Source organism: Canis aureus, chromosome 16, assembly GCF_053574225.1.
Source record: "Canis aureus isolate CA01 chromosome 16, VMU_Caureus_v.1.0, whole genome shotgun sequence".
Lineage (NCBI taxonomy): Eukaryota > Metazoa > Chordata > Mammalia > Carnivora > Canidae > Canis > Canis aureus.
The window spans coordinates 57,534,658-57,559,831 of NC_135626.1; the positions used below are offsets into that span (position 1 = coordinate 57,534,658).

The 25,174-nt window shown below is 48.2% G+C and overlaps 1 protein-coding gene and 1 long non-coding RNA gene across 10 annotated transcripts; one reads left to right on the forward strand and one right to left on the reverse strand.

Annotated features, from left to right (window-relative positions):
* Positions 1–675: 675 nt before the first annotated feature.
* LOC144286979 (uncharacterized) lies at positions 676–8,335 on the forward strand. Of its 2 annotated transcripts, none has more exons than XR_013354924.1 (4): positions 676–1,071; positions 1,266–1,920; positions 4,410–4,527; positions 7,174–8,335. It is a non-coding gene; the product is annotated as an uncharacterized LOC144286979 (long non-coding RNA). The 2 variants fall into 2 exon arrangements; XR_013354923.1 differs by having other exon boundaries at positions 683–1,071; positions 1,266–1,912.
* Positions 8,336–11,263: 2,928 nt separating this feature from the next.
* Positions 11,264–24,898, reverse strand: CD300E (CD300e molecule). 8 transcript variants are annotated; one of them, XM_077854131.1, is made up of 6 exons: positions 24,770–24,868; positions 20,126–20,559; positions 19,752–19,960; positions 16,836–17,183; positions 14,374–14,482; positions 11,264–13,358 (listed from the first exon to the last, which is right to left on the reverse strand). In XM_077854131.1, the coding sequence occupies exons 3-6, from the start codon at positions 19,870–19,872 to the stop codon at positions 13,175–13,177; spliced, it is 762 nt and encodes a 253-aa protein (XP_077710257.1). In that variant the 5' UTR covers positions 19,873–19,960; positions 20,126–20,559; positions 24,770–24,868; the 3' UTR covers positions 11,264–13,174. The 8 variants fall into 8 exon arrangements, with proteins under 8 accessions (XP_077710257.1, XP_077710258.1, XP_077710259.1 ...); XM_077854132.1 differs by having other exon boundaries at positions 20,509–20,559; positions 24,770–24,858; XM_077854133.1 differs by having other exon boundaries at positions 19,752–19,963; positions 20,509–20,559; positions 24,770–24,858.
* Positions 24,899–25,174: the final 276 nt, after the last annotated feature.

Here is a 25,174-nt window from a genome sequence, read left to right on the forward strand (position 1 = left end):
TTTTTAATCTAAAAAATAAAATAAATAAATAAATAAATAAATAAATAAATAAATAAATAAATAAATAAATTTAAATTTTCTGTGACTAACCCAACTACATGGCAAGCAAATGTTTGCCTACCAGACGCTTACTGGTTTTCATTTTCCTATGAATTGTATTCCTTCCCTTTGAAGTCTCGAAATCCCCACCCTCTTCTCTAAATTCAGGATGACATTCAGAGCCCATTATGCCTGACTGCCATGTCCATGTGGATTCCCTGCATGTATGCTTTTAACTTTGAGTTTCTCCTGTTCATCTGTCTCATGTCAATTTGATTCTTGGTGCAGCTAGAAGGACCTTGAAGGGGACAGGAACTCTGGGGACTGGCCCACAGCACCCTCTCCTCCTCCTGCTGGCAAAGCCCTTGGCCGCTCCACCTCCTACCCCACTATCCCAACAAGGCCTTCTGAAGTGGTAGGTGGCAGGAAGAAGGCCCCATGGGCTTTATCTTAGGAAGGCTAGTCTGGTGTGCACTGGTGGAGAGGGTAGCCCTGGGCCCATGGACCAGATGTTGGGACAGATTGACTGGAGGAATGGAGATTACCAGAAATTGCATTTTGAGCACATCTGAGCTCACAGGGTAGACAGCTCTACAAAGGTTCCAGTAGCCAATGGAGGTCCAGAACTGAGTTGGGGGATGGAGGTGGCAGGAAGTAGGTGTACAGAGACTGGAGGTGGTGCTAGAGAGGGGAGCAGGGGCCCTCCCCGGAGAGAAGGCCATCAGGGCCAGATTCCAGGAGATGCTGAGGTGAGGGACCAGAGCAAAGAGAGGGGATACCTCATCATATCAGCCATATGCTCCAAAGGACAGTACTCCTTTTCTTCCAATTAATGAAATTAGGAAGTAACTGGAAAAAAAAATTAAGGGAAGTAGATGGAGAAAAGATTAATTTCGAAAAATAGAAGGCAGTTAGCCTCTGAGCTCAGTTCCAGTCCCAGAGGGCAGGGAGCATTAGCTGAGCACCAGGGAAAAAACCCAGGCAGGCAGGACATGAAGCTGCTCTGGGTTCTGCTCCTTCTTGTCACCCAAGGTGAGTGAGGCAGGGGCTTCAGGATGGGGCACCTGCAGGGCTGGGGTCTGTCCCAGGGGAAATGGCAGGGCCTTTCATTCATCCAGACACTCATTCATTAAAAAAACATTTTTTTAAGTTTTGTAATCTGACAGGTACTAAGTGTTTGAGAAAGAAAATAAAAATAAATAACACAAACGGTGTCTGTTTTCTAGGGCACTGTTTGTCATCCCTACCAAGGAGATGGAGAGACAGATGATGGATCAATAGATGCATGGATGGATGAAAGAATAAATGGATGCATGGATGGATGGATGGATATATAGACAGATGAATGATAAGCACATCCATGCACAAATATATATATATGCATGAATTCCTGAGGAACGTTGAAGGAGCACAGATGCTCAGCCTCCACCAGAGACCTACTCAGTCAAGGTGGGGTTCAGGCTTCAGGAACATTTAAAACCCTGCACAACTGGTCTTGACTTATAGCTATAGGAGGAATCTTCTCTTCTAAAGAGCTCAGACTAGAGGGAGGAAGAAAGACAGCAGAAACAGTGTGTGACAGGCTCTCTGGAGAGTTGCTCAACCCCACTCATCAGGCTGCCAAAGACTGCTCTGAATGACCAAAGACTAGACCACGATCTGGTGTCATAACACAACAATGAAGAGAGGGACAAAGTCCTCTGGTGGCACCAGTAAAGACCAAGTGGCTACAAACTGGAAACACGTAGAAGAGACACTGAGTCAAAACTGGAGAGATGAATATAAAGATTTGATTCCTTCAAGCAGAGAAGAGAGAACATATCCAGGCAGAGGGATCAACTTGTGCAAAGGTATTGTGATTCAGAGGAGAAAGGTGAGCAGGTAAAATAACCAGCAATCACCTGTGTGAGTAAGTGTGTGCATATTTATTGTGTGAGAGTGTGTGTTTAGTTCCAAGCCATGTGTGAATTCAGAGCCTGAGGTATTTTAGGTGAATGGGGGTGAGAGTGTCATGAGGTGGGTAGGGAGGGGACTCTGCTGTCTCACCAGAGACAGTGTATATCTGTATAGTCAGTGTATATCCAGAGCTGGAATTCAGATATACACATGGGGCTGCAGTGGGCATTCTGTGGTGCTGGGAAGAGGTGTCGGCAGCGGGCAAAGGAGAGGAGGGTGGTCAGTAGGATGAGGAGTGAGCACAGGACCCTGTATTGGGCAAGGAGACATCAGAGAGAGGGGACAGTAAAAGACATACTATAGGGGATTAAGGGACAGGTGGGATGGGGCGATTACACAGAGGGCAGAGGCTCCTAGCTGGTCTTCAGGGCAGTGCCAGGCACCTCAGCAGCACCAGGACCAGCCCAGGTATTAAGGGAGAAGGAGGTGAATGTTGGGTTTCTGTTTTCTAGGCCACTTCTCCATCTGACAGGAGAGAACAGTGAGAGGCACACTGATGGGCACACTGATCATAAAATGTTCCTATGGCCAAGGGTGGGAATCCTACAAGAAGTGGTGGTGCCGCGATTGTGACTGGGATTCCTGTAAAATCCTTGTAAAAACCACTGGGTCAGAGAAACTGATGAAGAAGGGCCAAGTGTCCATCCAGGACAATCACAGCCAAGCACGTTACCATGATCTTGGAGAATCTACAGCAGGATGACACAAACACCTACTGGCGTGGGACAGAGAAATTAGGAAATGAGGAGATCCCTGGGTGGTGCAGCGGTTTGGCGCCTGTCTTTGGCCCAGGGCGTGATCCTGGAGTCCCGGGATCGAGTCCCATGTCAGGCTCCCTGCATGGAGCCTGCTTCTCCCTCTGCTTGTGTCTCTGCCTCTCTCTCTCTGTCTGTGTGTGACTATCATTAAAAAAAAAATTAGGAGATGAAATCCGGCTGAAATTTTCCGTGTTTCTTGACCCAAGTAGGCACTGCTCCCTCCTGTGCTCTGGGGCCCTGGTACCCAACCACGGAGGAATCAAGACTGTACCTCTCTCTTTCTTCCCTGATTAATAGAGAGTGATCTCTAAACTTGCCTGAGACTGTGTGTGTGTGTGTGTGTGTGTGTGTGTGGTTGTGTGCACACATGTATGAACATGTATTGGGGGCACCACGATACTGGGAAAAAATGGAAGAAAGAGCGAGCCCTTGCATCTGCACATCTCCATCTGCTCTCCCAGAGGCACCGATAAAGGACAGACTCGGCTAGGACAGGCTTGTCCAGGGAAGGCTGCTTCTCTTTCCCAGTCTCATCGACCCTCTTGTAGCCCCAGACTGTGTGGGACCTTGCCAGGGGGGAGCGAGGAGTGGGGTGCTAGAAAGCTGTGGTCCTGATAGTCTCAGCTACCGGACAAGAGACATTTTCCCTGTCCCCTCCTGCTTCCCCTCTCTCCTCTGGCCACATAAGCACAAAGCAGCAGGGGAGGGACTCTGAACTCATTTCTAGGAGAGGAAAGCCAGGCTCCTCCAGATGTGGGTACCTCCTCTCTGGCTTCCTATATGCCTTGGAGGAGACGCTATGCTCCACTGTAGCTGCCCCAGAGACACTAAGGGCCCCCCAGAGGCAGGCCTGGAAAGGGGGTCAGGCTGTAGCCCCCACCCCACAGCTCTGCCTCTGGGTCCTGCAGTCTTCTCTCCAACATTTTCCATCCTTACATAGGTAATACATCTGCTACTCATTCATTAGCTCATTTACTAAAACAGAGAAAAGTCTCTTCACTTAGTATATACAAATATGGTGTGCAAATGTCTGCAGTGGAGAGATACGCTGGTATAGAATGTTCCAGAAATTAACTGAAAAAGACAACAAAGGTGATGGATGTGCAAGAGGGAAGGAGGAACAGTGACAGATATTTGGAGTCTGGACCCTCTAACAAGACAGCCTTTGCCGACAGGACTGGTGAAATAAGGAAGCAGGCCCTGGGGAGGTAGGGAGGACCCGAGGGGACATAGAGGCTGTGGGTGGCTGCAGGAGACAGGGGAACCCTGGGCCAGCCACTCTGGGTCACATCACTTCAGGGCAGGTGGCACACAGCCTGCCTCAGGCAAGGCTGAGACTCAGAAAGGAGCTGGCCTGGCTGATGGAAACTCCAGGCGTGGGAACATGGTTCTGATGTGCTCAGCTGGGCCAAACAGAATGCAATTCCTACAGAGCTCCCCACTCCAAATGCTTCCCATGGTGGTGAACTGATGTTTTTCTGCAAGTGAAGTAATAGATGTTTGGGATGAGAAACCAAAAAGATGCACGAGCAAACCAACGAGGCTGAGCAGTGACACTAAGGCAGAAGCTTCTTCATCCTTGGGGGTGGAAAGAGGAGATGGCCCTGGGGAGCCACCTGCATCACTCTCACACCATGCTCTCCTCTGTGTGTTTAGTACCAGATCCAACAGATTTTCCCAAAACTGTGCCAAGACCCACAATGGCAAGTCATACCTTGCTTCCGTCTACCCAGGGCCTCACCAGCAGTCAGCCCATGATCAACCCCGGCAGCAGGTGAGCAGAGCTGGACCCCAGCAGACCTTTCCCACTGCTGCCCTGTACCACTCCCCTCGGGGCACTCTGCAGGGACCCCCTTGGACACTCTGAGGTTTCCTGGCAGGGGAGAATCAGCATCGTCTGCCCTGGGCCCCCTCATTTATGCCTCTGAGTACTTAAAGAGCTCCCCACTCCCCAGGAAGAACCTAACAAAGTTCTTCAGCTGGGTGGCAGGAGAGAAGGCTCTGGTCTCCTTCTGACCTGCCTCCCAACGCACAAGGACCCCAAAAAGGTGTAGGTGGTTCCAGCCTCAACTACACCAGAAGGGAACTGCTCTGTGTTCCTTTCCTGTGGCTGCTGAGACAAATCACCACCTACCTGGTGGCAAAAGACAAACCAGTTTGATGACGTAAGGCTCTAGAGAGCAGAGGTCTGACATGAGGCTCCCTGGGCTAAAGTGAAGGTGCTGGCAGGGCTGGCTCTTCTGGAGGCTCTGAGGGAGAAGCACTTCCTTGTCTTTTCCAGCTTCTAGAGACACCTGGGCCACCAGGCTCGGGGTCTCTTCTGTCCTCGCAGACAGCAGTGGTGGTCAAGTCCTCCTCATGCCGCATTATTGTGACACTGGCTCTCCCCTGTTCTATCACTTATACACACACAGCTGATGACATAAGGTCCACCTGGATAGCCCAGGATAATCTCCCCATCTCTAGGTCAGCTGGTTGGGAATCTTAACTGCATCTCATCATGCACTCCCCCTTGCCATGTAACCTACCACATTCACAGCTCTGGGGATTAGGACATCTCTGAGGGGGCTGTTACTCCACTCACACACAGTCAAGGGTGGGTATCTGCTCTATGGTTCCAGCCCTCCCCTCCCCAAGTGCTAGGGAAATGCTGGGAAGGAGTGGGAAGCTGGGATTCCTGCTTTCTCATATTCCCAACATGGGAAGAGGCTGGGCCATCGACCTGAACCCCTCCCCACCAAGAGTCACCCAATAAACAATCAATTCACTCATTCATCAAAGGGCAAACACTTCCCCAGTTTCACCCCATCAGAGACTGGGTGAAGGTGCACCCCTCCCTGGGTCCCACCATCCATATCTCCCTCCATCAGCTCCCATCCAGTTCCAGTCCTACTTTCTTCCTGTCTCGAGTCCCCTATTCCTTGAGCCTGGCCCCTCAGGCAGTGTGTTCAGTATCCCTCTAAATGAGGTGAGGCACTTGGCTCATGCTATAAAACCAACTGTGTCCTACTGGTGATGTTTGGAGACCAGTTGTTCTGTTGAGTGGGGAGCGGAGGATGCAGAACTTTTAGGAAACCAGAGCATAGGAGAAGCCTGTGGGGTGGAGAGATGGGACAGCAGCTCCACAGGGAGTGGAATTTGTGAAAAGAGCACAGTGACTTAAAGGATATTTTGAGGAAGTGCAAAGCAGCATGCACTCTCTCCAGAACACCACCTGTGAAATCCACATGACCCGACACGCTCAAAGTAGGTAGAAGGACAGAGCAAGGTGACCTACACAGGTCCTGACCCTGCTGGGGGAGGAGGGGATGAGGCTGAGGTGAAGGGGTCAGACTCTTGGACACTGAGAGGGACCACCAGGGGGACACATGTAAGCAAGGGCCATTGTCCTCCTAGATCCCATGTCCACTAAACAGGAAGTAAGAGAGAGTACACCTCATATGTGCTACCACATGGGGGTCAGAGCTGAGAGAGGCCCCTACCAGGAGAACCCAGAAGATAAATATCCAGATGAACAGGGGTCGGGAAATTTCTTCTCTTCAAATTGGGAATATTAGTTTTGAGCTTCAAAGTTGAGCAGAACTGACACAAGGTGAGACAGAAGTAGGATGAGAAAGACAGGGATCCCTGGGTGGCGCAGCGGTTTGGCGCCTGCCTTTGGCCCAGGGCGCGATCCTGGAGACCCGGGATCGAATCCCACGTCGGGCTCCCGGTGCATGGAGCCTGTTTCTCCCTCTGCCTGTGTCTCTGCCTCTCTCTCTCTCTCTCTCTCTCTCTGTGACTATCATAAATAAATAAAATTTTAAAAAAAAAAAAAAAAAAAAAAGAAAGACAGACCAAGAAAAGCCTTGGGCGTGGCTGGCCTGCAGGTGAGGTGGAGGGGAATTGTGGGGGAGCAGCCATAAAGCAGGATGAAATCAGGGGCCATGGGTGCTGGACCCCAGGCTAAGCCTGCAGGGAGGCCCCTATAGATTGAGCCTTGGGCAGCACGTCTGTGCCCTCAGAGGGGCTTCCCTGGCAGGAACCAAGGCTGCCTGCCTGCAGCTCTGGGCTCAGGAGTCAGGTCAGGGAGGAAAGGGCTGGGCTGCCCCTGAAGAGGGAGCTCACGCCTGTCACCGTGCCCCCTGCACAGGTCCTGCTCTGCAACCTCTGCTTTGTGCTCTTGACCTCTGTGAAGGGGTCCCTACTTGGACTCCTGCTGTGCACTGTGATGTGGTGTCAGGGGACCCAGGGGGAGAATAGAGTCAGCCTGAGCAGGAGAACCACAGCTCCCACTCATGATACTCCCACACCCTCTGACTTCTGAGCAAGGAATGGGCAGAGGTTGCATTTCCAAGAGAAATGAGGGTCCCTGTTAGGTAGGGACTCCCCTTGTCATGACCCCAGAATAAACCCTGTTTCCCCTCTCTGCTCTGCACAGGACATGGACCCTGGCCTCCTCTGTAGCAGCTAAGAATCTTCCTGTATGGATGGTTCTGGTGCCTCCTTTCCTTGGGACCCTGCAGTGGCTCTGCCAAGGATAATGGACTCTTAATCAGCAGGACTCTGGCCTCCTCTGTAGCAGCCCAGAAAGGAAAGGATATGTCCTCTTTCCATCCTCAGTCTTCAGGGGTACCTGTTTTCTCACCTGTGTGGATATTCTGGTACCTCCTTTCCTTGGGACCCTGCAGTGATTCTGCCAAAGATAATGGCCTCTTATATCATTTAGGACTCTGGCCAATGATGGATATTACAGTTCCAGACCAACCAGGAACCATAAAACCAGAATTAAACCCAAAGCTTTCAAGTGTTCCAAGGACAAAGACCCTTGATGGGCCAGGTGTACACAGGTTTATCCATTGCTGCTGATTCAGTGCCTCCTAGAATATGAATCACCTGAATGTAAGATTGTATACAAGGTTGGACCATCCCTGACTCAAATTCCATCTGTTTGCTCTGTACATTTCCTATTAAATCTATGGCTTTTCTGGCCTCTTGAGATTATTTTTTGGACACTATTTCAATGTTTTATATATAGAAGACAACCCGGCCATTCTAGAGGGTTTGAAGTGACTTTAAATCCAACACTAACTGGGGGGGGGGGGGGGGACAATAGAAGGGAGAGGCCTGGATGATGCCTTCTTACCCCTCAGAGAGGTCCCAAGGAGGGCTTCACTTATGTAGATGTAAAATTTCATTGATGGCTTTGTATTTTTTTTTTTAAAAATTTTATTAGAGAAGGAGCATGTGAGCAGGAGGGGGAAAGGCTGATGGAGGATGATAATCCCAAACAGACCCCATGCCCAGCAGGGAGCCTGATGCAGGTCCCAATCTCATGATCTTAGGACCACAAACTGAGTTGAAATCAAGAGTCTGACATTTAATCATCTGAGCCACCCAGTCTCCCCTATTTTCTGTATTTGTTAAAAAGTGTATTGTGGGCACACCTGGGTGGCTCAGTGGTTTGGTGCCTGCCTTCGGCCCAGGGTGTGACCCTGGAGACCCGGAATCGAGTCCCACGTCACGCTCCCTGCATGGAGCCTGCTTCTCCCTCTGCCTGTGTCTCTGCCTCTCTGTCTCTGTGTGTGTGTGTGTGTATGTGTGTGTGTCTCTCTCTCATGAATAAATAAATAAAATCTTTTTAAAAAAGTGTATTGTGGTGTGTGTGTTTGTGTGTGTGTGTGTGTGAATTATATATTAGAAAGCCTTCACATGGTAGGAGTACAGCTGAATGAGCCTTCATAAGCAGGAATACCTGGGTTACTGTCATTGCATCAAGATCTTTTTTTTTTTATCCTTCCCTTTTTTTTTTTAAATTGGAGTTCAGTTTGCCAACATATAGCATCAATATATTTTTTTTAATTTATTTTTTATTGGTGTTCAATTTACTAACATACAGAATAACCCCCAGTGCCCGTCACCCATTCACTCCCACCCCCCGCCCTCCTCCCCTTCTACCACCCCTAGTTCATTTCCCAGAGTTAGCAGTCTTTACGTTCTGTCTCCCTTTCTGATATTTCCCACACATTTCTTCTCCCTTCCCTTATATTCCCTTTCACTATTATTTATATTCCCCAAATGAATGAGAACATATAATGTTTGTCCTTCTCCGACTGACTTACTTCACTCAGCATAATACCCTCCAGTTCCATCCACGTTGAAGCAAATGGTGGGTATTTGTCATTTCTAATAGCTGAGTAATATTCCATTGTATACATAAACCACATCTTCTTTATCCATTCATCTTTCGTTGGACACCGAGGCTCCTTCCACAGTTTGGCTATCGTGGCCATTGCTAGCATCAATATCTTAATAGAGGTATAGATATATGACTATAAATTTGTCAAAACTGATTGAAGTTACTCTTTTTCCTGTTTAAGTAATAAGTATTTTGGGGAGAGGGGCATTGAAACAATATAAGTATCCCCATGTCCCTCTACATCGGTGGCCTCCAAGGACAGGGGACTCACCCAGTGGTCACAAAAATAGTTCATTTCTGTCCCTCCGTTGGTCCCTTAGCCTCCCTGGTCCTTCAGGCACAGGGCTCCAGGGCCAGTTTGGACTTCTCCATCCAGACAGGACAAACGAGGGGCTCAGACTGTCCCCTTCATGCTTGTGATGCTGTCTACCCCACAGCCAGCTCTGACCCAGCATTACCCACTCCTGGGTTTGGCCTTTCCACTCCTTCCAATGCTCCCTACCCTGCCCCCCAGCTGAGCAAGAGGAAGCCAGGGATGCTCAGCCCTTCCTGTAACTTCCTCTTGCTCACACATTAAAAAAAATGACACAAGCCTTTTTCTTTTTTAATTATCAAAAGTATACATATTTTTTCTCAATAAAGGTTTTGGTTCTTTGGTGTTTTTTTTTTTTTTTCTCTTCCACTTCACATCTTTCCTGAACTCTGGGTGCTCTTTTTTGTATCCACATTTTATTTTGAGCCATTTTTGAGGAACTATATCTCTTTCCTGAGCTCCTTCTTTTAGTGAGGTCGTGTTGTCTATAATTCCTCTGTGACTAAGTAGACTTGTCTGACCCCCTGCTCTGTGTCCTGGACTATTTCCTCTGAAGCAAATTCCCCAGCTGCCTTTTGCTGGTGCTCTGTTCCTCTCCTTGAGCCTGTTTGTTAGGAAAGGCGCTGGTGGGTTTTTGACCAGAGCTTTCCTTTGACGAGGTGGGGGCATTGCAGAAGTGGATGTGGCGGGGCAGGGAGGTGTTCTGCTGCAGTGGGGAACACCTCTGCCACATGCTGACACTTGCAGCCCACATGGTTCTGGGTCGCCCGTTAGGAAAGGGCAAGACCTCAAGCCCAGCAGCCTGCATGTTACCACATGGGAGCTCCTGCCCAGCTGTCCCCGCCACAGAGCTGAGTCACACAGGGGCCCTTGGCAGCAGCCAGCAACTCCTCACAGCCCACCAGGCCCACGGCAGAGGCAGCACGTTCCTCTTACCATCTTGCTTGACCCTAGAACGGATAGAGCCCAGACGGTCCAGTTGTCTATGCTTAGATTTTCCTTATGGAATAAAACAGTGATCACTTTGTCATGTCACAGATTTTGTGGCCAGGAATCCCAGTGGATTGAGATAGAGATGGCCTATCTCTGCTCCATCACGTCTGAGGCCTCAGTTTAGAAGACTTAATGGGTGGGGTGGGGTGACTCAAATGGCTAGGTGCTGCTGTCATCTGGAAGCTTGTCACCTATGCACCGGATCATGAGCCCGGGTGACCCTGAGTCACAGCCCTGACTGTACTCAGTCCTGATCGTTGATCCGAGACCTTACAGGTAACCTCTCCATGTGGCCGCCAGGTTCTGAGTGGGGGACTTCTCAGAGCCAGCATTTCAAGAGTCTGAAGAAGAAGCTACAGGGTTCCTTCTGGCCTGGTCTTAGAAGTCACACAGGGTCTCTGTCACCATGCTCTATCCATGCCTTCCAATGGGGACAAACACTAGTTCTTGGAAGGTGAAAAAATGATACTTTTTTAATATACAAAATGATATATATTCAAGATGATCAATTGATAGATGGATCAGTTGATAGATAGAACATAGGCATATAAGTATATCTTTGGTATTAAAATTCCATAGCATGGGGAGGGGCGTTTCTAGGAAAAGAAAATGAATAAGCAGGCTTGTTAGGAGGATAATTATAAGGGAAAAAAGTTGGCAAAGCTCCGCTCTGGGCTACTGGCTGCAGCAGCCACAGCCTACCTAGACCCAAGGGGGAGGGGACATAACTCCAGCTCTTTATAAAGAGTGTCAAGAAATTTGCAGTCCCATGTTAGAATTGCCACATGGAAGAATCTTGATCTAGTGCTTTCACTTCACATTATAGAACAAGGTGCCTGGATGGTCTGAGGCAACCGGCCCCAGTCAGAAGGCCAGGGAACAGACATGGATCTGCCCCAGAGCCAGCCTGGGGCCAGCCCCCATGGCGTCCCTGCAAATCCATCTGTGTGCTTGAAAGGTCAGTTCCCAGGCCTGTTGGGGGCACCATATGGCCCCAAGTGTAAATACCAGACAGACACAACGGAGTTCAGCAATTTCTCTGCTTTACTCACAGATTACAGACTGCAGGCATGAATTGCATGAAGTTACAAATATGTTTTGTTTTGATCACAATATTTTGTTTTAGAATATTTTTTAAATGGAGTTTGTTGCTTACACGTAAACATGAACAATTTCACTTTTGGTTTCTCTTTCAAAAACAGAAATGCCAGAAAACAGCAGGTCCTACATGGCCACCAGAGTAGTTAAGATCTTCCAGCAGCTCCCTAGGGCTTCCAGGACACCATTAAAGCACACAGATTAGAAAAGAAGAAATAAAATTGTCCCTCTGTGCAGATGACATAATTGTGTAGAAAACCCCAAGGAATCTATGGAAAAAATGCCAAACTGTTAGAACTAATAAATGAGTTTAACAAGTCACAGGATAAAAGATCAATACACGCACACACACACACAAAAACACACATATACACACACATAAAGACTCACACAATCCTACTTCTATATTAGCAACAAGCATGTAGAAAGCAAATTGAAACACACAGTGCTAGTCACACTTGCTTGACAAGATACACCTGGGTATAAATCTAACAGAACATGTGCAGCATCCACACACTAAATTTATACAACACTGGTGACCAAAGCCAAAGAATATTTAAATGAATTGCAAGAGGTACCATGTTTTTGGACTGGAAGAATCAACATTGTAAAGATGTCAATTCCCCCAATATAAATCTGTAAGTTTAACACGAATCCTATCAAAATCCCAGCAAGATCGTTTTGGTAGATAAAGACAAGCTTATTCTAAAATTTATATGGAAATATGAAGAAACTGAAATACTTAAAAATAATTTAAAAAAAATAAAGTGCATCACAAGCTTCTCTCTTGCCCACCATTGTGTTTCCTACATCGGCCTTTGTTTTATTATTTGGTCCATATATGCCTCTTTGGCTGAACTTCTTCTTCAGTGGAGTCCTGGGCCACTTGCAGCTCTCCTCTGCCATGAGTGGCCCTGCCCTTGTGGAAGCCATGCCAGGGCTCAGGTTCCATGTGTGGCAGCCCTGCCTATGGACACAGGGCTCAGGAGCTCAGAGTGTTTTCTGGAAGCTGAGGAGCCACTGACAAGCATTCAAAACCAACCAAGCCCTTTGCGGGGCTGGTGTGCCTCCTGGTGGCTGTGGCATCATGACATTCCAATGTGGGGAAGTATCTCCTCACTTCTGTGTCCTGTACCCTGTCTTTGGAAAACCATGTCTGCTTCTCCTGTGGAAAACACCAACTTGACATGTGGCTTCAGCCAGACTTCTAAAGTGGACCGTCCATCAACTCTGTGGACAGGAGGCCCTCCAGATTGGGGGATTTCAGGAGTGATGTTAGGGGCACCTATTGCCTCTTCTCACTACTGTTCCAATCAGCCCCAGAAGTTTAACCTAAAGTTTCTCAGTCATGGTTGGCTCAGGCAGAGATGTGCTGAGCCCAGCCATACACTCCCTGATCACAGGGACATACGTGAGCTTGAAGCCCAGTGAGCCCAAGGACTGAGGCTGTGAAGGGTGAATCTTCAAGGAGCCTCTGGGCTGCAGGAAGGAGGTGGTTATTGTCCAGGAGAGCACTGAGCTGAGAAGCTTTTGTGGCAAGGAGAAGCATAAAGGGTCAGGATTTCCAGCAACTTCCAGAGAATTCTTTCCTTTGGGAAGTAGGCATGAGGGCAAGGACCTACAGGGTCTGGGGCACAGAAGGACCCCAAGCATGAGCCCAGGAGACTCATCCTCCCTGTATCTGAGGACTCAGAGAAAGTGTCCTCTAAGACCCAGGATTCTCCATCGAAACATGGGAACCATACTCCCAGAAGACCTGGTGTCTCCAGAATCCAGGCACTTCTACCCCCCTGCCCTGGAGTCTGAATTCTGAAGGTCTCTCTTGTCCACTCTGAAAGGTTATATTCCTGGACAGGGCATTCCTGGGAGCGGTGCACTGTGTTGTGGGGTTTTCTCATCAGGCTGACTTCCTCCACAGCCCTTCTGAGGCCTGTTCACCCAGAGGACAGCACCCACCAATGTCAAGAACAGGGGCAGCTTCAGGAAGACCAAGAGCAAGAAGTGGATACTGCTGAGCAAGGACCTGTGGGGGGATATAGGGACAGGAAATGACTGGCTCCTCAGGGGGAAACCCAGGACCCTTCTTTCACCACCTGTGCCCTGACTCTAGAGACATATTATTTCCAGGTTTCTAGATCAAACCTGGAAAGGACACATGCCAAGGCAGCCCCTCTCTGGGGCCCCATCACCTCCCCTCCCTTGATCATGAGAATCCTGCTAAGGAGAGGTAATGGGGCAAAGAGAAGAGGGGCCCAGCAGTGCCTGCTTTCCAGAAGCTTCCTCTCTGTCCTTTCCTCTCACATTTTTCCTTATCAACTCACTTCTTGAAAGCCACCCCCACTCTCACTTTAAAGCCCTGACTCACGGATCCCTGGGTGGCTCAGCAGTTTAGCGCCTGCCTTTGGTCCAGGGCGTGATCCTGGAGTCCCGGGATCGAGTTCCATGTCAGGCTCCCTGCATGGAGCCTGCTTCTCCCTTTGCCTGTGTCTCTAGCTCTGTGTGTGTGTGTGTGTGTGTCTAATGAATAAATAAATAAAATCTTGTAAAAAAAAATAAAAAATAAAGCCCTGACTCTTGTCCTCTGCCCTGCAGGGCCCTTTCTGGGTATCTTTGGGAAGAGAATAGCCTAGAGCCAGCCCAACTCCCCCACTCCCTACAAGCAGCTCCTGGATCTCTGATACAGTAAAGACCTTTGGAGGCAAGGCCAATTTGGGGTCACAGAACCAGCACCCAGAGTCCAGAACCAGGTGGGAAAGGAGAGGGGGAGCAGTGATCATGGGAGGGGCTACATGTCCACCTGAACCAGCCTCCTGTTCCCCTGCAGCTGCCCCATGGGGGAGAGCGTTCACAAAACAAGTGATACATTCCACATGGAATCCCCATGCAGCCACGGAGAATGTAAAAATCGGGACCAGAACTGGAAGAAAACCCAGCAGTGAGGTAAGAAGGTCATGGTGTGTTGCCAGCCCCGACCAAAGTCCCAGAAGGCTGCTGAACCCCCTCGTCTGTGGTCTCTAGGCTGTGAGTCCTTTCCTTACCCGGAGCAGGTCAACACCTCCTCGGTGCTGAGGTTCTGCTTGGTGTTTGGTCCCAGAAAGCCAGCAGATGCAGCTCGACATGTGGTCCTCTCTGTGGTTTTACTTGGTGCTGGAGACAAATCACACATCAGATGCCGCTCTCTCACCAGCCATGCACTAAGTGCCTGTTTGGATCCAGTGCTACACACAACTGCCCACTTGCAGAAGGGACTCAAAAGATGCTCTGCAACTAGCCCCAGGCCACTTCCTGGCTGGAGTGAGCTCCTCAGGGACCAAATGAGACTTTTCCAGAATTGATCATAAGAGCCACCTCTAATAAGTTCCAGATCTTTCTTTCCATTCCAAGTCTGACTCCACCCAGAGTGAGAGCAGGGGTCTCTTATGGGTTTCTCCAGCTGAGGAGCCCCAGAGGGAGAAGGGGCAGGGGCAAGTCTTGAAAAGATGGCTCTGCCTGTGGCCCAGAAGCCTCAAAGAGACTGTGGGAGGGGTTTCACAGCACCCTTCAAATGGAAATTAAGGCCATTTTAACTCCCTGCTGAAGAGGGGCTAAATCTCAGATGTCCAGGCTATTGATACAATCTGTGTCCCCATGCCCAATCTGCCCCAACCTCATAATTCCCCAAAAAATCAAGCCTCCCAGAGGCTTAGCCCCTCCTGGCACTCCCAGGACAGGCTCCTTTTCATCCAACCACAGCTCTTGATGTCTTTGCCGTTGGGAATTCATTGATGATTGTGGCACCATCCCTGCCCTCACACAGGACAGAGGCAACTAAGTAGATGGACTGAAGTTGATAGAGAGTGGGCACAGGGGGGAACCCCATCAAGTAGAGCAGGAGCAGAGGACTTGGACCTCAGCTACCTTCCAGGCAAGTAGAAAGGAGAGAGATGAAGAATGGTGGCACCTAGAGGAAGCCATGGGGATTACAAGATATTTTTAGGACAGGAAAATGTGTTTTTCCTGGCTGGGGTGAAGAGAGTGAGGATAATTGACGGAGGAAGAGCAATGAGGGAATTTGGCTCAAGGGGATGGGGAAGCAAGGAGCTACAGAGTGAGGAGCCAACCTCAGGATGATTGTTCTTGAATAGGTGGAGGGAAACGGCCCTCAACCTAGAAGGGAAAGGGGGAAGAATGGGTCAGGCATCACAGAAGTTTGTAGAGGGAGAAGAAAAGAAATAGAGAGAGTTCATGTCCGATATCCCGTGTGCCCTTGGTAAAGTAAAAGACCAGGAGAGTCATATCAGAAACCATGAACTTGTATTGACACCCATAGGCGCCATCTGTGTCTTCTTTAGCAGTTAATGCAGCAGATAGATTTTAGGTAGGAGATCAATTTGCCCTAGGTTGCCTGAGATTTTTCCAGTTTTAGCATGGAAGGCACTGCATCCCATGAAACTTGTCAGTCCTAGGAAAACCCCAATGGTTGCTCACCCTAATTTTAAGATGGATTCAGGGATGAAGGTCTTGAGACGTGGGTAAGGAAATAGTGCATGGTAAGTGAAGAAAATGTAGTCTTGCATGATAGTGGGGCCTGGCTTAGGAAAGAAGTGACGTCAGGGCAGAAGTGGGTTAGGCAAAAAATGGGGAGAGAATGGAAAGAGAGATCCAAGGACTGGGGGCATATGTGAGGTTGAGAATAGGGTCAGTAGGGCTGAGGATGTGAGAAGGCTGATGCACAGAAAGTTGTCTGAAAGTATAACGTCTGAGTGTAGGGTTCTGGACGTGGACCAGTTTGAGGTGACAGCAAGATGTGCCATGGAGTAAGATTCTGGAGAGTGGAAATGTAGGTCACTGCAGTTGAGAAGGTCCTGGAAGCTGAGACAAGTTACTCATTAAAAACTCCCAAAATTATGACAGGGATTAGAAATGTCAAGGAATAACCTAGACGCCAATGGAAGGAGAAGTAGAGAATGCATGTGGCCATGTGACACAAAAGTTAAAGGAAGCAGGTGGGAAGTGATAGGTTGGAAGTTGTGATAGAGGGCTGGGAGAATTTGGACATGGCTTCACCGCCCTATGGCACTTTGGTGTAGGAGAAAGCACTTCCACTCAAGAAGACTATTTCTTGAAATGAGGGAAGCGAGGCCAATTTCAGGACAGTATAGTAGAAGGAATGTTCTGTGAGCAAGCTGAAGATATATATATGAAGAGTTTATCTCTTTTGGTACAGATTTTCAAAGAGCATAGTGGAAAGTCTTGGTCTGGCATGGAGGGGCCTCCCAGGCAATAGAGTGAGGCCCTGGCCCTATGAGAGTGAGAGGACCTTCAGATACACACCCCCACCCATGCCAAGTCTGAAGAGTCATCTGCCTCTCTCCCTGCCCTCAACACAGGCTTTTCCCAACACCACTGGGCCTGAGGACTAGACAAGACCCAGAGACACTCTTCAGCATGGCACTCATCCTTGTCCCCACGTTCAATCATATCCCATAAGCTCCACTGATGGAGTAAAAGGATCTCTTACCTTCAAAAACAGATACTTTAACCTGAACTGAAGGGTCATATGACCACATGTCCAGGAGCCATATTTTCTGAATTTTACACCAGTAGGATCCAGCATCATCTGCAGTGAGGTTCTCCATGGTCACTATAAAGGTGAGGTTAACTGCATGGTCTCTGATGGTCACGCGCCCACTCCTCTCTTCTTTCTCTTTTCCCTTGGTCTCCACAATATTCTCACATGTTATGTCATAGTTTCCTCGGCACCAGTATTTGTTATACTCCTGGTATTTCTTTTCGTACTGACACTGCACACTCAAAGAGCCACCCAAGGTGCCCATCACAGAGTCGGGGCCCGTCAAGGACAAAGAGCCTGGAAAACATAAGCCACATCCCAGGACTCCGTCTTAATGGAACCCCTTAGGGGCTGTCTGCCTGAAGCCCAAGTGGAAATTTGCTAGGGAGGTATGGACGATCCCAGGCTCAGGGATGAGGACTTGGAGGGACACCTGAGCTTAGGACCAAACCAGAGGGTCTGGAGACTATGGCCAACAAGAATAGAGACCTGTTCCCTATGAGCCCAGAAACACTGAATAACCACATGGGGATCCCAGTCCTTGGAGAATCAGAACGAAGCTGGAGAGGGCGCAGAGGTTGCTGGCTGTCCTGCCCTGTCCTTAGCCTTTGCCAGGCATGAGATTAGCTCATGTCCAAAACCACTTTCCTTTGGAATGAGGCTCTACGTTCAGGTTTTCTGCAACTCAAACTTATTCTGAGCACTTCTTGCATCCTCCGCTCTCCACATTTTCTCAAAAGAGGAAAAGTAAACCCCTGGCTCTCATTCAAATCACTCTCAAGGGAGGAGCAATACACTGCTGGGAAGGGCTGGATCCCAAGGAGACCCTCATAGGCCTCTTGACACATGTTTGGAGCACGAACTGACCACCACCAGCCCCATCATCATCCCGGGGCCTTACCTTCTTTCTCTACAAACTTTCCCCCTTCCCTTCTCAGGTTAGCCATACAACCCTCCATAAATGTAAAGTGGTCACGTTTTTCCAAATGGTGTTTGGAATTCTGATGGGTGTGGTGAGTGGGAGAATGCTGGGACAGAGAGGAAGGAGCTAAGCCAAGAACTGGGATGGAAAAAAAAATTCAGTCTTTACAAGTGACTCCAAAGTTTTTATCTGGACCCAAGAGGAACCCTAGCTGTAAATGGATGGAAAGGTGAACCTGTAGGGCTGGAGAGATCAGCCAGTCCCCGTGGGACTGGAAGGGGGTGGGAAGAAGTTTCCAGCTGCACTTTAACTGTACCCAAGCTAGGCAATTTTATCAGATTTAAGCAAACAGATATGAGGAAGCAGCGATGTGCTAGAAAACCGGCTTTGGGAAGGGAGCAAAGGGGAGTGCAAGGAAGTCAAGGAGAAGCCATGGTTGTAGTGTTCCCCAGTTTCTGTGCTGTAGATTCTCTCACTATGACTGATTTCAGGCTAACAACATGCTGTCACTGGATATGGGGTTGGAAAAATAAGGCCATAATCAGCTCTTGTAAGCAGGTACAAGCCGGCTTCAGCCACTACTGCTTTGGGTTCCCATTTCATTAATTATGGTGATTCAGAAAAAAGTCCATTACCCAAAAAAATGGGGGAGGGGGAGAAAATCCCCATTATCATGGTCATTCTCATTTAAGACATTTTGAGCACCTCCCATGTGTAATGAGATGCATCTCTTTTAGATGTTCTTCTAAGATCTCAGTTATGAGAGCCCTGCGGGACCTTGAAGGTTATCCTGTCCATTCTTCTGTTTTACTGAGAATAAAATCATGCTTTGGCCAGGGTCACCCAGGGGGTCATCTTTCTTTAAACCTCTGCCTTTACACCCACTATACTGGAACAGTGGAACAGTCTATCATTATGTTGGGCATGTTCTATGTCTTGCCCAACATAAAAATTATTCTACAAACATAAAGAATACCCCCTAATTTTTACCCTAACCTTACTTCCTTCAGAGAATGGGCTCTCATGCATGTTGAATGTCTTTTTTTTTTTTAAGACTTTCTTTTCTGGGATCCCTGGGTGGCGCAGCGGTTTGGCGCCTGCCTTTGGCCCAGGGCGCGATCCTGGAGACGCGGGATCGAATCCCACGTCGGGATCCCGGTGCATGGAGCCTGCTTCTCCCTCTGCCTGTGTCTCTGCCTCTCTCTCTCTCTCTCTCTCTCTGTGTGACTATCATAAATAAATAAAATCTTTAAAAAAAAAAAAAAAGACTTTCTTTTCTGAAACTCCAACCTTCAATGGACGATTTTATTTGCCCGACTGCACCACACCTTGTTCTGGTAGGGCTTAAGGGGGATGCTGAGGATGTCTTCTTAGACCTCTCATTAATTCCTTCTAACAAATCTTTCCAACCCCTTTAAAACTAAGCTCTAACAAAACAGAACTATTGCTAATTCCTGAACTTTCCATGACCTTTGAAGAGATCCATACTTTTGCAAAAGCTATTCCCACTTTCCACTCAGCCAACTCATTCATCCATCAAGACCAACATCCAGCAGAGCCTCAGTGAGGACTTGTATCAGATCAAGAGTAGTGTTATGGGCACCTGTTGTACATTTCCACATCATGTGAATAAATCTCTTCTACAGCAAGTTCTATGTTGTATCACAGTGACTTGACTCCTTCATTCAGCCATGAGTCCCTGAGTGCAGAAGTTGCTCGTAAACATAGCACCCAGAATGGCCCTGGCACACAGCTGGTGCTCAGTAAGCATATATCGGATCTGTAGATGAATGTTTGACTGGATAGAAGGATATAAAGATGGGTGAATGGATGTGCCTTTCCAGGTTCTGCTGAGACTTCACCTCTGGTTTGAAACCAGGACGGACCTACCCACTATGCCACCCTCTCCAATACCAGGTGCCCAAAGCCCCAGCCCCACTCACCTGAGAGGTAGAGAAGGAGCAGAACCAGGGACAGCCACATGGTCCTGTCTCTCTGGCTGGTGTCCCCAGCAAATCCAGGTTCCAGCTGGAATCCAGGTGTTTGTGACAGAGCCTGGGGCATCCACTTTCTAATTACTCAAGTCTCCTTTGTGTTTCTGTCTCTCCCCTCCTTCCTTTTTCATCTCCTATCCACTTCCTAATTTGAAGCACTACTTAGGAAAAGGGGAAGAGTGGCAACAGATACTTTAGAGAATGGACTAAGAACAATTAGAGAAATCTGCTGATTTTTCCTTCATTTAATGGCAATATAATGTTTGGATCATACCTGAAGGATTTTTCCTTCATTTAAAGGCAATATAATGTTTGGATCATACCTGAAGGCTTCATGAAAGTCAATCCCAAAATATGAAACCTTCAACAGAAGAGAAACTTTGTTCCTGTCTCTCATGCTTCTTCCTGTCCAAGGCTGCTTGCTTGACCTAACCAGCTGTCCCTTTTGGGTTACAAAACACCCCACTTAAAGATCTGGTATGAGGATTCCCCATAACTCTCTCAACCACTACTTCCATGTGGTTGACCTCATATCTCTTCCTCTAACCTCATCTCTCTCCTGAGCTCCAGACCCAACTTTCTAACTTCCTATGAGGAAGCTCCACCTGCTTGTATACCACTAACCTAAATCAGTATAAGAATGTTGGTGAAGAGCATAGGTTCTGGAGTCACACAGATTCGAGTCCCATCTCCATTATATACTAACCATGTGCCCTTGGGCATGTTGCTAAATCACTCTCATCTCCAGCTTCTCCATCTGTAAAATAGAGTAATAGTAACCATTCTTACCTCATAGGAAACAAAGGAGTGAACAAATGTAAAGCACTTGCCCCAGTGCCTGTAATGCAGCAACTGCTCAGTAAATATTAAATATCTTTAGAACAGTCCTGGACCAGGACTAGCTTCTCATCTGGTCTGTCCACCAGCTATATATTGCCTCCAATTCAACTTACACATCAGAATCATATACTCAAAGACATAGATATCAGCTTCACCCAAATTATTCAAGTTCACAACAAAGCTATAAGGCAGGTACCATTATCCCCACTTTATATATAAGAAGACGGAGGCATAGAGAGGTCCTGAAACTAGACATCACCAAATCAAGTCCACAAATCCCAGTGTGGTTTGTTATCCCTTGGGATTTGGGGAGGGAGGAAACTGACAAATAGCTTAGTGGCTATGAAGTCAAAGATCATCTTCCCAAAGGAAACACAGCTTCCTCCCCACCTTCATCACCCCAACATCTTACCAATGCCCGAGGCTACAGGCTGCACAATCCACAGCATGGCTTACACAAATAGGAACCACCGTCTGGTGTCAACCCAATGCCCAGAGCCATTCTGCTTAGGGACAACAGGAGGCCCATAGGGCTTTGGCCTCCCCAGCCCCACCAGCAATTGTCAGGAGCACCTGGAACAATGTACATTTGGGGAAGAAGCTGAGCTCCTAGAAGACAAGGCTCATCTTACCACTGTCTGCTCCACCACTCTAGGGAGGAGGTAGAGGCTGGAGCAGTCCAAAGATAAGTGCAGACAACATTCTTAGGGAAATGCAGCCATCAAGGAATACAAATCAAACCATGGTGAGACACTACTTTACACCCACTAGAATGGCTAGCACCAAAAGTCAGATAGTAAGTCTTGGCAAGGATGTTGAGAAGTCACAATACCCATACACCCATTCATGGGAAAGGAAAATGGGTCAACCACTTTGGAAAACAGTCTACAAATTCGTCAAAGGATCCCACATAGAGTTACCACCTGACCCAGTGATTCCACTCCTAGGTGTACACCCAAGAGAAATGAAAACCTATGTCCACACAAAAACTGGGACACAAAGGTTTCTAGTAACATTATTCAAAATGGTCAAAAGGTAGAAATAACCCAAGGGCCTATCAACAGATGAATGGATAAACAAAATGTGACCTAACCTTACAATGAAATATTACTCAGCCATTAAAAAGAATGAAACCTGCTGCAAGGTGAATCTGAAAACATTATGCAAAGTGAAGGGAGTCAGTCACTGAAGACCACATAATATGTGATTCCATTCATAGGAAAGTCCAAAATAAGGAAACCTATAAATACAGAAGTATGTAGTGGTTGCTTAGCACTTGGGGAGATGCAGGGAGAGATGATAGCTAGAAAGTATAGGGTTTCCTTTTGAAGATGATGAAGATGCTCTAAGATCGAGTGCAGTGATGAGTATGCCGAGAGACATCGAACTGCATACTTTAAATGGGAGAGTTGCATGGTATGTAAACTATATCCCAAGAAAGATCTTTTTTGTTGTTGTTGTGTTGTTGTCGTTGTTGTTTAATGAGAACACAGAGAAGCAGGAGGCTACCTGGCTGGGGGGGAAGTGAGGGATACGGATGGGAGATGGGTCTCAGAATGTTACTCTCCTCTGTCCTACACCCTGTTCTATGTCTTTATTCTTTATCCAGAGCACAGCCTGGGCCTGGGAAGACCAGGCTTTTCAGAGCATTAGCAGCAGGAAATGAAGGGACCGGGGCAGGGGAGATGGTGCCACGCAAGAGAGTCGCCTCCTAGAGACAGGTGTCTGGACCTCTCCCCTGCTCTCAGCAATGAGTGACCCATATGTAGGAGAAAAGTCAGAAAGCTCAGCTCCAAAACTAGGAGAAAAGAAAATTAGACACCTGCCTGTATAGGCAGCCCTGAGCAAAGGAAGGATGAAGCAGTAATGAGCACAAGCTACCTGTAATTACTTCTACTAAGATTTACTTTATTTTAAAAAATCCACACACCTCTTGAGAGGCACTCAATATAGAGTTCTAGGAAATAAAATAACCATATGACAAATGCATTTTGAAAACTAAGAAAAATAAGTGAACTCTAAATAAAACCATGGAGATGAAGAATAATATGAGTCAAAACCTTAATAATTGAGGAAAATTTTTTCTGGGGCCTGTCCAACTCTGGAAGGCCCCCCAATACCAGCACTAATAACCAACTACCATAGAAATAGAGCCTTTGGAATAGAGAGGTGTGATGTCCTTGAATGGATGTCAAATCTGGAGGCCCAGCATGTGAAGAACACACACTTTGCTGGTGCTTTTGAAAGAAAAGGAGGAAGCTGTGAAATCTGATTCAGTGGTTTCCCTGCTTTCAAACTTTCGCCATCTCCCCTTTAACTATGGTCAAATCCAGATCCTAGTGCGATACACCAGACCCAGCTCTTGGCTGGCCTCCAGCCTCTCCCTGTCCTCCACAGCTCATATTCTGTGCCCCAGCCATCGCAAAAGCCTTCCAGAACCCAAACTGCAGGTGTTCCCTCCAGCCAGTCAGCTGGTGCACACGGTGATCTCAGGCCCATCCAGCCTCCCATCCACTTGCTGGGGCACCTACACCCCCTCAGCTTCTTTCAAGACGTGGAAAAAGCCTTCCCTCCCAACCCTGGCACTGGCAGACTTGCCCCCTGCCTCTGAGCCACCGCCATACCTGTGTACACCATTCTCTCCTAACCCTGCCCCAACATGCTTTATCGGGTTTTCTGTCTTGAGTTTTGTTTTGTTTTGTCCTTGGAGTTTCCCTCAGGTCCTGTGTGTTGACTTCATTGGTCCAGAAAAGTGCCCCCCGTCTCCACCCACCAAACTTGTAATTTCTTTGTTTGGTGTGTTCCGTTTCATCCCCTGTTCACACTCCTCAAAGACAGCCCTTCAGTGGACATCATTGCCTCGTGTGATCATAAGGCGCATATGCTTGCTCTGTATGCATATGTTTAAAACCACAGGGTTTCGGGCCATTCGTCTCATTCCGGTTTTGCTTTTTTCACTCAGCACCAGATTCTTAAGCCTCATCCGTGTCACTATATGTCTACAGTTTGCTGTTTCCAACTTCAGTTTGTATTCCATAGCAGGCGCCCAAGGCCATTCATCAGAGCCCCATGTTGGATGCCTAAGTGGCTCCCAAAGCAGGATTTCCAGGTTCTAGGGTAAACATCCCCTTAACCAGACAGATTGCTGCTCAGAATGGCCATACTTGGCAGTCGAGTCTCATTCCTTGATGCCAAAGTCTACAACCAGAACCTGTTTCACTAAGTAGACCTGAGTCTTCACAAATTCTACAATGTGACTTCCCCCAACAGTTTGGCATGGATTTATTCAGTTGGGTAAAAAGATAAAAAACACAATAGTTCCTCAAATCTTACTGAAATCCCTCATTCTAGGCTCTCCAGTGCAGCTTAAGACCAATTCAGCATCCTTGTTTGGCTCCTCGAGGCCAAAAGCTAGGACTACCTGCTGGGACCTTCTGGTGGGTTGTCAACAATCACTTCTGGCCTGCACTTGCCAAGGTGGATTCTAGATGATTGGTGGCTGCACACCCAAGCCATCGCTAACTCTGCCTACAGTGGCTCATTCTCCTGGCCACTCACATTACTGCTGCCCCAGTCACCCTCTCCAACTGCATTCATCAGGCCTCTTGGGAATCTGGGGTCTGCTCCTCCAAGCCCTACACACCCAAACACCTAGCCTCTGGCTTGTCCTCACTTTGCTCCTCCTAGGAAGCTGGACTGTTGTCCCCTTAACCCCTCACCTCCCATTCCTTTGGAGAGTACACCTCTCCCTACCTGGCATCTCTCTAGTTCCCAGTTCCTCCATCAGGATGGTGGCATCCACCTCCTAATGACTGCTGTGAGGAATAAATGAGATCACTGATGTCAAGTGCTAGGCACAGACCCTGGCGTAATGTTAGCAACTGATGCCACACACACACACACACACACACACACACACACCCAGTGGGCTAACAAAATGTCCCCTGCCTCTGTGCCTGGCAGTGAACAGCCACAGTCCCAATATCCTCCCGCCCAGGGTAGGTGGTAGCAGTTTCATGGGACCTGTGTGTTACCTGCTCTCCTGAAATTGCTCTCCTAGACAAAAGTTCTCCTCTTCCCCCCACCCAGGGAAGATTCAATAAGTGACTAGTCCCAGACCCACTCACCTGGAGGCAGAGAAGGGGTCGAGTGACAAACAGACTGATGGACCTGTCTCCCTGGCCCCAGAACATCCAGATCCTTGTCTTCCGACATCTGGCCTAGGAGTTCCAGCCCTCAATACTGTCACTTCCTGTCCCTATTTTGTTATCTGCTTCCTTCCTCTGCTGCTTCTTCATTTTAAGTTGCAGAGTGATTGGGAAAGGGGAAGAACGTGCCAAAAAAGAGATTGACCCAAAACCAGAACTGCACTGGGAGCTTGATGGCACCTTGTCCCCCAACCTGCTGAGGGTTCGCCGAGCCACAGCAGGGCCCACCCAGCTGGATGCCAGGCTGTCCTTGGCTCTCAGCCCCACAGCTCCACGGCTCTAGCCCTGTCTGCGGGAAGTGCCTGCCCACTGAGATCGCAGCAT

Coding starts and splice junctions, on each gene's coding strand:
- CD300E (XM_077854130.1), bottom strand. CDS start 24,857: ATGTCGGAAGACAAGGATCTGGATGTTCTGGGGCCAGGGAGACAGGTC. Junction 20,560..24,769: donor GACCCCTTCTCTGCCTCCAG/GTGAGTGGGTCT, acceptor TCTATTTTACAG/ATGGAGAAGCTGGAGATGAG. Junction 17,184..20,508: donor AACATGCCCAAGGGCACATG/GTTAGTATATAA, acceptor TATGTTTTCCAG/GCTCTTTGTCCTTGACGGGC.